Here is a 13,785-nt window from a genome sequence, read left to right on the forward strand (position 1 = left end):
TATACAAACAACAAATATACAAATATCAAATTTATGTAAACTAATATATAAATATACAAACAACAGATATACAAATAATAAAAACAATCTTTGTAACCTTTAAAACAGATACAATTATACACTTATGTTAACAGATATACAGAAATCCAAATATACTATTAGTAGATATACATAAAAAAATATTAATAGACTGTCAATATGTATATTATGAAATATGCAGTAGAGTAATGAATGAATATATCACACAAATTGCAATTACAAATGAGATTTAGAAGAAGAAAAAAACTAACACAAACAAGGATTATAACCTTTTAACAACTTCTGTGGAAAAAAAATTCAAAATTATGAAAATAAAAATTGAATACGAAAATTGAAACCCAAAATTACAATTGAAGTTATTGTATACAAAAATAATAGTAATTACAAAATTAACAATTTGAAAGTGTTTGAAGTTTTTATTGTGCATTCAATTTCGAAAATCTAATTCAAACCAATAATAAAATCGATTTTCACTATGCTGATACTGAATCAATTTTTATTGCGTATTAGATTCAAAAAAGGATTTCAGTAAATAAATTCAAGTAAAAAAATAATTTGCGTAAATCGTATATACCAGAATTTTGTATGCACGAATTACCAACTTTCTCTTTTAGATCACAATTTTAAAAAAAAAATTATCAACTTTTGAGGGAGTAATTAACACATAAATTCATATTTATTGATATGTTATATGAGAGACATAAATGATAAGTTGAAGAAGATTAAGGACATTTATTATATTAAAATTTTCTTTTTATCTCTTTTTGTTGTTATGGATTTTTCTTATTTTTTTGTATATATATACATAAAACTTTTATTTATGTTATCTATGAATTATAAATATTTAAATTTAGATTATGAAATTAGTTATAGATACTCTAATGAGCTTAATTATAGAATATATCGATATTTTATATAATTATTGAGGATATTGATTTTAAGTCTATCAAGATATATAATTAACTCTCGATACATCCAATGAAGATACACTTTTCTTTGTAAAGATACATAATTAGTTGTCGATATATTTTTTTCGATTCTGGGTCTATCAATATACATAATTAGCTCCCGATACATCCAACGAAGATATATAATTAGTTAAAATTTTTGTAATTACTTAGTAAGGATGGTAAATTGTGTAAATATGATAGATTAAGGTGAATTATGTTTATGTTTCTGTAGTTTCAAATTTCATAAATGTTGTCCTCGTGGAAATTTGAACTTTATGATAGTGGCTATTTTTGTATTATATGAAAATTAAAATTATCATTTTAAAATTTTGAAGTTAATGATAAAAAACACATCTAAATTATCATTTTTGTCGCGAGTTCCATACCTTAACTATTGATTATTCTATTTATCTAACTAAACTATCACTCTGTTTGTATTAAAACACAATTTGATGCCTAATTGGCCAAATATTTTTTTTCAATCGACAATAGATGTGTGTAGGCCATCTCAACATCGAGGTGTGTTGTAATATAAAAGGAGTGATAACTGAGATCTGAAACTCACAAAAAGATGATAATTTAATTTTGTAAATAGAAAAATGAATAGTTGAGATATGAGACTCACGAAAAAATATTTTAAATAAGTTTTCAATTGTTAACTCCAAATTTTTGAAAGATTTATTCAACCTTTTTTTTTTCATGAAGTGAGCATATTTTAAATATTTTTATGAAGAAGTTTAATTAGGTGAGAAGTATCTATTGGTAAGCATAGTTTTTTTTTTCTTTTTTTGTTTCCCAAAAATAGAAAATTGGCTACAGAGTTTGCTCCATTTGCCAGAAGCGAGGATCGAACCCTCGACCTCTTGCTTAAGGGACATAGTGCTGAACCACTATGCCAACTCTAGTGGTTATTGGTAAGCACAGTTTTTTTTTTTTTTGGGTTTCCCAATGTATCCCCCCACAGCCGGCAGCTGTGAGACTAATCCTTCGTTCCTCGGTCAGTGCACTAAGCGGTAAAAAATTGGCCACAAGTTTGCTCCATTTGCCAGAAGCGAGGATCGAACCCTCGACCTCTTGCTTAAGGGACATAGTGTTGAACCACTATGCCAACTCTAGTGGTTATTGGTAAGCATAGTTTTTTTTTTTTTTGGTTTTCCAATGTATCCGCACAGCCGGCAGCCGTGAAACTAATCCTTCATTCCTCAATCAGCGCACTAAGCGGTAGGAAATTGGCCACAGAATTTGCTCCATTTGACAGAAGCAAGGATCGAACCCTCGACCTCTTGCTTAAGGGACATAGTGATGAACCACTATGCCAACTCTAGTGGTTATTAGTAAGCGTAGTTGTTGTCCCTTTGCCTATAGACACTTAATAAATGTTTGAAGGGGACTTTTTCCTATTATTTCTCGTAGAAATATCAATAATTTATACTCCCATCATTCTACTTTAACTGTTTTTTTAGTTCTTTTAATGGTCAAATAATAAATGTAAAATATAAGTTATTAAATTATCCATATTTAATAAAAGTCTTCTTTAATATTGTGCATATTTCTTTAGTATTAAAGGTATAATCTAAAATAATTATAAACTTTAATTTTGAAATTTTAAATTGATAATTAAATTGTTAAGATTAAAAAAAAAAAAACTGAACAAAGGGAGTACTTTTTTTTGTTAACGGAAAGGGATCAAAAATATCTCTGAACTATTTGAAATTGAGCAAAAATATCCTTCGTTAGTTTTTTGGCTAAAAAATACCCCTCTGTTAAATTTTTTGCTCAAAATTACCCCTCTCTAACGGTTGAACACCAAGCATGCCACATGGATAAAAAACGCCACTTGGACAATCCACGTCAGCATTTAAGTGGAAAATTCCTCATCTAATCCATTAACTGACATAATAACCATCAACCCACTTTTAAAATCCAACCCGACCCAAAATATTCTTCATTTCTTATCAAAAACCATCAACCCAAAAACTCTCTTTTGCTTCTTCGTTGAACCGTTAACTGAAACATTTTCAAATTCGCTTCTATAGAAACACATTATGGAAATGAACGAATACTTCAACGGTGACAAGTTGAAGGAGAAATAATCTCAAAGTGATGATTGAAACTCCTTTTATTTTTAAATAAGATATTTTCGTTTTTCTTTTCCTTTTTGATTTCAGCTTTTAAATTGTAAATTTTGTTAAGAAAATTAATACTTACTTTGTTTTACTGGAAAATCATCAGCTTTTAACAAATATGAATCACATATTGTAAAATTCAATCTTTATGTGGAGTTTGAACGTAAATGCTTGCATTCAAACTTTAATTTTTCTACACATGTTTCATCTCTAAAAGGGAGCTTGGGTTGGGTCGAATTTTATGATTATTAAGTGGGTTAGTGGATTAAAAGAGAAATTTTTCATTTGAATGCTATGTGGATTGTCCAAGTGGTGTTTTTGGTCCATGTAGCATGCTTGGTGTCCAACCGTTAGAGAGAGGGGTAATTTTGAGCCAAAAATTCAATAGAGGAGTAATTTTGAGCCAAAAACTTAACGGAGGAATATTTTTGAGCCAAAAAACCAACAAAGGATATTTTTACTTCATTTCAAATAATTTAGGGGTATTTTTTTACCCTTCTTCGTTTTTTTAAAGATAATGGTACTAGAAGGGTTGAGTTCATTACTCAAATCATCGTTCAATTATTGAAATTTTGCAGTAAAATTATCATTTTTCAGAGGCGTTTGAATATAAATTTTTATTAAAATTATTAAAGTGAAAGTCGTAGTAGGTAGTGTTTTTGTTTGCATCTACGTATGTAGTTGCTTGTTAGTGGTGTTTCGGTGCTGTCTTCGATTTCAAATAGATAGTTTATAGTATTACCTGCCTTATTTTCATTATTTTCTAGCGGTATGTTTCCCCCTTTTTTGTCTACTTTTATGTTTTTTGTTTGTTTGTTAGTTACTAGTTTAGGTGTACGCGCCTCGCGCGTGTACCTCACTTTATTGAGTTCAAACATTACACTAAATAGAATATTTGTTTAAATAATAAAGATGAATACAATATTAAATTCAACATCTTTTGGAGAATTTATTTAATTAAATCTAACTTTTATCAGAAAAAATTCTCAAAGTCAATCGGCATTCATCTACCACCTGTAAACAATAACAAAACAATACGATGATAGAGACATCAAAATAATATAATTAATCTAACTTTTACACAAAGATTTCCTCAAAATCGTTCGACACTCATCTACCACCTCTAAACTATTGCAAAATACCAATCTAGACATGCAACCGAATTAATTACTAAATATCAATCTAGACATGCAACCGAATCAAGTTAAATGAGTATCAATCATATTTTCCCAATAAGTAAACCAGTTTCTTCTCTAGTTTAACATGCATCTCAGTATTTATAGAAACACTTCTTTAATAGAGTCCTATTTTAGAAATATTTTTCTAATTGATCAGTACAAAGAAAAATGTTAACTGATTCTCCCTCCATATATTTTAAAAGTCCCGTATATTTTAGAAGACTAGTTAATATAATAAAAGAAATTAAATAATGAATTGAAGAGAATAGTTAAAAGACAATTTTGTCTAAAGGATAGTTTTTTTAATGAAGATCAAAAAAGTTTTTTTAATGAAGATCAAAAAGTTCAAATCACTTTTCTAACAATTTTCACACTTCTAATATATTATATAGAAGAGATTATGTTCTTTGTCTTGAGTCGGGAGTCTAACGGAAACAACCTCTCGACTTCATCTGAGGTAGTGGTATGAACTGCGTACACTTAGTCTCTCCAAACCCCACCTTGTGGGAATACAATGAGTATGTCGTTGTTGTATTAAAGTTAAAGTCAAAAAAAATAAGAGCTACATTAATATCAGAGTATGTTCTACTATGAACCCGACCATGTATTTTCTTTTTAAAATGACAGAGAAATTCGTTTGGGTCAACCCTTAGGACCTTTCGAAACTTGGGAATATATAGTGAACCCATTTCCACTTGAATACCGGCTTACTTCACGCAGTTCAAGGCTCGAACCTGAGACCTCAGTCACTAAGTCCATCAACCTCCCTCAACCTTTGTCGCCTGACGTAAGAGCCATGGGTCCATTGGGGCTTTAAGCGTAAAATACAAAAAAAGCATGTGCTCAATGTGCTCAATGGAGACAAAAGACAAATATACATGGTAGTCTTGAGATTAATAAATATATATACAAAAACTTGAGAAGAAAAAAATTACGTTAAAATGAATAATATAGTGTCGCTTCTTTAGGATTACGCTCATTGGCAAGGAAAAATATATCAAGAGAGCATTGATGACGACATTGAATGATACAAGCATGGATGGGTCAAAATATCAAGCCTAACCATCTGGTTAGCTAAAGACTGAACCTCTCAAGGCCAAAGGCCTCTCCTGGGTCAAAAGATGCGTCAAGCTACCCATGCTAGTCCCTACCCCTCAAGACTATTCACTCGGAGTCAAGCAAAGGACCTCAAGCACCGGCCAAGTGCGGCAAAGCGCTCGACATATTTTGTGCCTCTCTTCAGGGCTTACGTCTGCCTCTGACACCACTGATGTACATCCATATAGTAAACAAATGTGTACTCAAATGGCAACCATGTTGTTATGTTCAACAAAGTACTTGCTGCAACATTAGAATGTGAAATGCTCAAAGATCTCAATTAATGTCAGTCATTAGGAAGGGTACATACACCTTATACTTCACACGGCGCAGAAACTATACTCAGAACGATGACAAGAAAACTCGACGAAATGAAAAGGTTATCTAGGGTCGTCACACAAAAATCAAACTCCACTACAACAAAAAGCCTATCATGTTACATACCTTGGATGCCTTGTAGGTGCATCCGAAGACATCCAGCCAGGAAGCCGCATGTGGAAGATCTTTTTTACAGTCCACAGCATCGGTGGTTGTGTCAGCAGTACTTTAAGGTGACTATCACATCTAATCTACGAAAACTTAGATGTCAAGATACCTTCTCGTGTGCTGATGGAAATTGTTCCGATTCAACTGATGCAGGTGGATCCAAATTCATTTGATCTGTTGGAGGTGGTACAGATTTAGCTTCATCAGTTTTTTCTTGAATTGGATTTTTCAATGGTGTAGAAGACTCAACACGATCTGTTGATTGTAATGCAGGAGGAGCAAGATCCTCTCGGTCATTAACAGCCGAGGAAGGTGTTGGGTCAGGTACTAGAGTCTTGGGAGCTGTTCTTTGAGTCGTAGGGTGATCAGTATCAGTATCCATTTCATCTGTAGTGGTTGCAACATTGGTCTGTCTGAGATTCATTTCAGTTGATGTGGTCGTTGTGACGTTGTTCTGGTCAAGATTTGTGTCAGGTATCTCATATTCTGAGAGGAGATCCATGAACTCGTTGAGCAGCCGCTGTACTTTTCTATTTGATGCCATTGCCGGAAGTATGTCTTCTCTAAGGAGTCTTTGCTTTTTCATACCCTGAAATAGCCGGGATAAAAAACATTAACATGAAAACCCAATTTATGTAACTGCACATGGAGACTAATGGTTAAATACAGGCTTCCGTTTTGTAACTGGATAGCTTCGTTTAGAATCTCACTGAGAAAACGAAATCTAGCAAATATGAGCAAAAACACGATTAGCCGAGAGAATATATGCAATGGATAAAATCATCGCCAAGGTATATTATATCAAGAAGATGTTGCATGAACATACAACAACATACCCAGTGCAATCCCACAAGTGGGGTCTAGGGACGGTAGAGTGTATGCAAACCTTATCCCTAACCCGTGGAGGTAGAGACCGTTTCGGAAAGACCCTTGGCCCAAGTGCAGCGAATCAAAATAGTTATGAAAAAGAAAATATGGTAAGATGCTTCATGAACACGGCAAGAAAGAAAATAAATGTCATCTTAAAACAATAAAACTGTTGTTGGGTTTTATTGTTCTACAGATGAAGCTCGGAAGTTCATCGGTCTCATGTTATATGACCAACTTCCTACATTGAGCTGCAAAAAGATTTTACTCCTACATAGTTTCAAGGAACATATTAACAATCTAATACTCCCCTCGCTAGTTTATGCAACCTACTTTCTAGCTTGAGCTGTTCATAAAAGTATTGACATAGTTCGTCAGATGTGGAAAGAAAGATGGGACATTGCAAAAAGCGATAATGCCTCATGCATAACTCCACTGTGATGTTATTTTTCCAAAACATAGTACAACAAGATCTGAAGATTGCAAGTACCAGTGGAATAGTTGAGGTGCGCTTAATGGCCCAGACACCACCATCACAAAATATTTGCTATATCTCATATTATTTCTCAGATTATTCAAAGAAAACTTGCTAAGCCCCATCGCAAGAGGTATTTGATCTTACAGTCTGAACATATTTTACATAAACGATCATCGTTCACAACAACAAAATCAACCTGATCTCAAATCATGTCCAAAGCGCACTAAATGTTGTTGTACTGAACATTTCAAAGAAGTAAGGTATTTACTAACAAATATAACTATCACCATTTTTCTCTGTAGTGATGGACTAAGATGCGACATAGAGAACGGAGCAAAATGGAAGATCATGCTCATATACAAAGCCAGTAACATATATTTGCAGATATTGTTGGAGTTGAGCCGCAAGCTTGGCTCATCCCTAAAAGAAATACAACGTTTCCAGTATAGTCACACAAGTGGGGCCTGGGGAGGGTAGAGTATACACAGACCTTACCCCTACCCTTAGCGGGTAGAGAGGTTGTTTCAGATAGACCCTCAGCTAAAAGAAAGCAAAACCCAACGTTTACGGAGACATAAGCAGTATTAATAGCAGGATAGAATCCCTAAAGAAATACACGTAAAAGAGAAGCGTGAGAAGCCCTTACAAGTACACAAGGGTCCCAAGCAGATTTATTTGACTTAGAGGATGAAGCCTCAGCCATCCCTGTGGGAGGCCCAAGAAAGTTCTCGCAAACTTCTCTCAAGCGTGATTCATCTGCCTCTCTGCATTTAAAGAGCAACCATCTGTTATTTTGATACTCACGAATTCAAATAAGGGGAAAATTCATCTCTGACAAAACCGACTAAAACAATTCTGCACTAATCGAAACGCATGTAGATCCGAGATATACTAATACCACAAAAGCAAAATCCTTAAAGTCGAACAATACTGTTTCTCTAAACGTAACTCCGCTTCAGAAAAAAAAAAATTAACAGTAAAATTGAATTAAGCAAATAATAAACACATATACATGACATAACAAAGTAAAACCATGAGACTTCATAAATACAAACATAGCACCACCATTTACAGTCCGGTAATTCAGTTCTTAGAACTATCTTTCTTAAACTGGAACTCTTGATTTCTCCAAACCAAACCCTGTCAATATGCAGGCAAAACAATTTCCACAACTCAAAATGTGTCATTCTTTTTAGAACGGACTACTAATGAAATAGTGTCACATAAACTAAAACGAAGCAGTACTGATGAAGATTACATACATATCACCAAAGGACAAGATAACATACCTTGCCAAAAAACGAACGTAGGATAAAAGGCATTGACGATATTCACTAGGAGACTTCAAAGCAAGAGCAGAAGCCAACTGAGCCTCCAAATGAGCACGTGTTTGTATCCCATCATCAGTGACTCTGCAGATGTATAACAAAGAAGGGTTGAAGTTTTACATGCACAAACTTCAGCAAGAGAGACGAGCCACAAAAATAAAATCAAGCAAAAAACTTGCACACAAACGCCAATTGTACAGTAATTCAAACAGCAAGTCACTCTATCCCTACCAATATTTCAATATGCTAATCTACCGAGACACAGACTAAACACTCGACATCTCTTGGGAAATTCTAGGAAGGAATATCTAAGAGGAACTAATACGAATTCAAGAATAAAATTGTTATTCGATTTTTTACTCTCATTGATGTTTACTATTACTAATTATTACAGTTTTCTGATCAAAAAAAGAATTCAAGAATAAGGAAGTAGAAAATGTTTTTGACGTCTAGTGACTAACTATAATGTGGATGCCACGTTCAGACAAACCAAAACGAAAGAAAATGCACAATGACCTGCTCCAGCCGGGTCTTCTTGCCAGGAACTTCTTAACATCCACTTGCAATGCCGCTAGCTCACCGCCATGTGATGAGCCCGAACTCCAGGAGCTTGAAAAATTCGAAGCCGGAAAGCTATCATCTGCAACCCTCAGCCAGCACATGAGACTCATATCGAAGAGGTATGCATGCCGTGTGGCGAGGACAACAAGAGGAAAACCAGATTTTGATAACTTTGCTGATATCACTTTGATTGTGCCTGTTTACGAGTCAAGAAAAAGTTATAAGATACGGACGGCATCTAAGCCAATGGAATAAGTTGGTTCAATTTTGGATATAATAATCAACTAAGAACCATTTCTTGTGCAGCGAAATACTAGAGGATGTTACTTCCACCAGTACCCATGATTGGACAATTGTCAGCTAGTATGGATCAGAGTAATATCCCCTTGAACTTCTAAGTGCAGCCAAATTGTTCAGGATGTGTAAAAGCGGAAGAACACAGTTCTACGCGGCATGGCAATTCTTAAAAAAGGACGAGCACAATTCTCTGTCAGAATCCACATAAATTAAATCTTGCATTCTATAACTAACCTGCATTCGCCTTGGGATCTGAAGTCATAAGGGACGCCAACGAGTCTTGAAGGAGACACTTCCGGTTGAATAGATCCCAAAGATGTAATGACCCTGTCCTTGTGACAAGCATAAACTTCCAAGATTCATCACAATCAACAAATACTGCAGCAGATCCCATAATCATGGTAGGCATGGCACGTCGTCCACATTTTGTATAAATCTTTTACAAGCAAAAATGAGAATAAGAATATATTGTACAATTGGAAGAATATTTGAAGTTAGCAAGCAAATATGGGAAAATTTAGAAACTTTAGCAGCCCAGGAAAAAATTGGGATCTATAATTTAATGCAACTTCTTTGTCCTCGAATCAACCTTGAGCTTCACAAAGTTAATGACAAGATCTTATAGTCACCCAAATGTTAGGCATCTTTAAGATCAAAAGTTTCAAAAGTTTTTATTTCTTTCTTAGAACTCCATTTTGTGCTTAGTTCAAATGGAGTCACATAAAATGAGGAGGTAGTATATATTAGGAAAGGTTAGTCAGAGTTAGGAGGTTGTATGTTTTGGGTGTATACTTGAAGTATCTTGCTTTGGGTATTATTGACGGTGTTATTTTCCATTGTATCTTGTTTTATTGCTATTCCGTATCTTATCTTAGATTGCTTTATTTTATTCTTATCTTATCTTGCTTTAGATTTTTTATTTTGAGCCGGGGGTCTATCGGAAATAGCCTTTCTATCTCACTTTGAGGTAGTGGTATGGACTGTGTACACTTACCCTCCCCAGACCCCACTTGGTGGGAATATACTGGGTATGTTGTTGTTGTTGTTGTTGTTGAACCAAACTCATGTAAAATGTGATAATAGCCTTAAAGAGGACAAAGCTCAATATATCAAAGACGAGTTGCAACAGATGAACGAAAAGAAGAGGAAGACAACAGAAATAATAAACGTTTTTTTTTCTTCTACAAGCAGTAAAATTGGAGGTACGGTTTGGATCACAAAATTTTAGGTCAAAAAATGTGAATCACACTACTCAAGCATGCCCAGATCAATTAACGTACACAACACCCGGGGATAGGAGAGGAAAAGAAAAGTACAAAGGCAACAAACCAGAGTGCTAATTAGGCGAAGAGAATTGTCAGAAATGGGGAAAATAAATTCTGAAAGGGAAGGGCTCGATAACAGGAGCCATCATCAAGTCCAAAGTGTTGTCCCAACTTCTCGTCTTGGCAAAGAGGGGAGAATTCTCATATTTGGTAGTCTTGGAAAGAAACGGGTAAAATTAAATATACACATTCACTCTTTTATTTTGCATGTCGAGTCAGTTTTTGTGTAGGGCAACAGTTAGTTATTTAGTCCCTACAAGATCAACATACAAAAACAGAAGATAACCACAGAATGAGTAGAAATAAAAGAAGCAGATTCGTTCCACCATATCAACATCTAACATACTTGACCGATTGATAGAATCACGTATGCAGAAAACAGTTAAATGTGTCGGTTCAAACTTTTTCAAACTCACCTGAACGCAGCCATCTTCACATCCCACAGCCCAAAAATTGGCATTTCCAGCCAAAACAGTAACTTTTCCAGAAATCCGGTCAGACCAGAGAGGTTGACCGCCCCTGGTACAAAGTATCTCCGTTTCTTTCATTACAAAAGAATTTGCAGTCCCTAAAACATCATTGGCAGCTTGTTCCCTGGGTTGAGCCTCTAAGCAAACTGGACCAGTGTCCTCCCCTTCTTTATTATCAAAAACCCTGATTAAAAGAGTACCACTAGTACCCAAATGTGATGGATTTTTGACAACTCCCATCTGCTCTATGCTGATGTTTCCATCCTTACCTGTAGAAGGAGGAACCTTCTCAATGATGAGGCTCTCACTGATGGTAGCTCTAGCAGTTACACTTGAGCGCTCCTTTTGGTCAGCACTGACGCTGACTGTTTTCCTTGCAAATCCTTCTCTAACACTTGCATCAGACAGTACGACACCATTCTCATCTTTCCTCTGCTCTCCTGTCATATTAGTGAATTCAACGACAGGAGATTGAGCAATTCCAGAGGTGTTTTCCTGTGGGGTAGGAGAACCAACTGCTTCTGGAATTATTCTCTTTCGACCATCAGCCCTTCTGTACATCCTTTGCTTCACCGGACTTAACAACCGCGTCGAAGCTGCGGGTTTGGTTATACGGTCACTGTTAGCTCCTTCAGCCTTTTTCCCATTATCAGATTGTGGGGGAACCTTCGCCACACTATCCAAATCAGCAGAAGACTTTGCCATTAGTTGAATTTGTGCAGGGTCTGCAGTTAGTTTTTTGCTTGAAGTTTGCTTTGCAGCTGCTGCTTCAAGCAACAGTTGCGCTGGACTTTCGGCTAAATTTGCCTGTCGACCTCTAACAACACCATAGCGGCTTTTCTTCAACTCCTCTAATTCAGCTTCAGATAGCTGATGACCTAGTTCATTTTCATCAAAATGGAAAGTGGCTGCACTTCCATCTAAAGAACATGCGAACAGAGAATATCCATCAGGGCTCCTGCACAGAGAAAATTATATCCTGAAAGAAGGCCAAAAAAGAACAACGAAAATTCAAGATGGAAAACGCCTTTACTGTTGTGAAAAGACAACATTTACGATGTTATGAGCTAACTTACCATGACAAATCCACAACACTTTGAGAAAAGAAATGCTTGGCAACAAAAAGAGGACGTGGACTTGCCGTAGTCCACACAGTTATGGTGCGATCTTGACTTCCTATAGCAATAACATTGTAGGGTTGGGACTCTTTTCCTCCACTTTTTACAGAACCATTTGACCATCCAAGAGAAGCATTTTTCGCTTCCTGAGCATTAGCCAAATTCCTCCGAAACATAGAATGATTAAACTTAACAACAATAACAGGAGCATTGTGTCCTAAGAAGTCAAAAGTGGCAGTCCATTCCCCTCTCTCCAGAACAGGAGCAGAATGCCTAGGCTTTTGAAAACCGTGAGTAGTAGTTACATAGTGTCCACAGGGTGACCATCCAAGCCGCCTAAAGAAAGTTGACCCAAGCTGAAAAAGAAAAGACACGCTTGTTAGGATATAGGTTTCAGTAAAACGAAAACGGAAAATTTTTAAAATTATATAGGAAACTCACAGATTTTGCCCAGTGACCTTCAGTTCTATGAGCAAGGCTCCAGTCACTTGTTCGCCAAATGATGACAGTCTTATCATCTGATTGACTAGCTATAAATGAACCAATTGGATCCCAGGTGACACCTTTAACAAGACTAGAGTGACCCCTCAGAACAGCAGTGCATATGCCATTGCTCATATTCCAGATATGGATGGTGTTATCCAGACTACCACTAGCCAACATCGAGTCGTCTGGAGACCAATTTAGATCGACCTACTTTAAACATGGAAAGAGCAACCCTATTGGTTAGAAGCTACATGGTTAGACAATATAGGCATCCATTTAGAATCAGATATGAATTCAAATGATTTCGAGGTCCATTGAATGACAAAGTTTTCAGATGTTACTATCACAATGAGAACCAAAAGATAGGAGATTAAGAAAGAGGTTTGTCAAAAAAATAATATGATTTGCATAGAAAGCACATTAGTTATTCAGAATCTAAGATCAGTCTCATTACCACATCTGCAGTGTGTCCTCTCAATGTCATCGTAACTTTCCAGTTCTCTACATCAGGAGGCTCTCCACTGCCAAACTCTGTGGTTCCGGAGCCAGGTTTCCTCTCATGGACTTGAATCACCTGATCATCAGAGCCAGAAGCAACATATCGACCATGTTTTGCCCATCTAACACAGTTCACTGACCCAAAATGATCACGTAGTGTGGCAAGAAGTTTTGATGTAAATTCATCTGCTGCTGCCAAGTCCCTACCCACACATTTCATGTTCCATATACGAACCTGAAGACACGTTAAATGCATATGACTCAGAGTACTATATTAGTAACAGTAAACTGAACTAATGTAGAAAAAAAACATAGATGAATATCAAGATAGAAGCTTCTCACGCTAATAAGCAAAAGTAAATTAAGATAATAAACCATACAGTAGCGAAAATGCCTTCACAAAATATCACAAATTTGCACATTTTCCCTGTAAAGAGCATTTCTTACGAGGAAAAACATAGCTTTAAACCCACCTCTCCA

General features: G+C 35.7%; 1 protein-coding gene across 3 annotated transcripts in view; it reads right to left on the minus strand.

The window, feature by feature from the left end:
* Positions 1–4,779: 4,779 nt before the first annotated feature.
* Positions 4,780–13,785, minus strand: part of LOC107847662 (protein HIRA) — a 12,725-nt gene continuing 3,719 nt past the window's right edge. Inside the window, exons 2-11 of one of the 3 annotated variants that reach the window (XR_007047526.1) lie at positions 13,262–13,540; positions 12,763–13,014; positions 12,280–12,677; positions 11,150–12,161; positions 9,643–9,844; positions 9,067–9,307; positions 8,512–8,634; positions 7,869–7,986; positions 5,836–6,466; positions 4,780–5,634 (exon numbers count right to left, since the gene is read on the minus strand). Coding sequence is in view for 2 of the 3 variants with exons in the window: in XM_016692052.2 (XP_016547538.2) it covers positions 5,978–6,466; positions 7,869–7,986; positions 8,512–8,634; positions 9,067–9,307; positions 9,643–9,844; positions 11,150–12,161; positions 12,280–12,677; positions 12,763–13,014; positions 13,262–13,540 (3,114 nt within the window). In the remaining variant the exon portion in view is untranslated. The other 2 variants (XM_016692052.2, XM_016692053.2) reach the window with 2 other exon arrangements.

Source organism: Capsicum annuum, chromosome 11 (assembly GCF_002878395.1).
Source record: "Capsicum annuum cultivar UCD-10X-F1 chromosome 11, UCD10Xv1.1, whole genome shotgun sequence".
In the NCBI taxonomy this organism is placed as follows: Eukaryota; Viridiplantae; Streptophyta; class Magnoliopsida; order Solanales; family Solanaceae; genus Capsicum; species Capsicum annuum.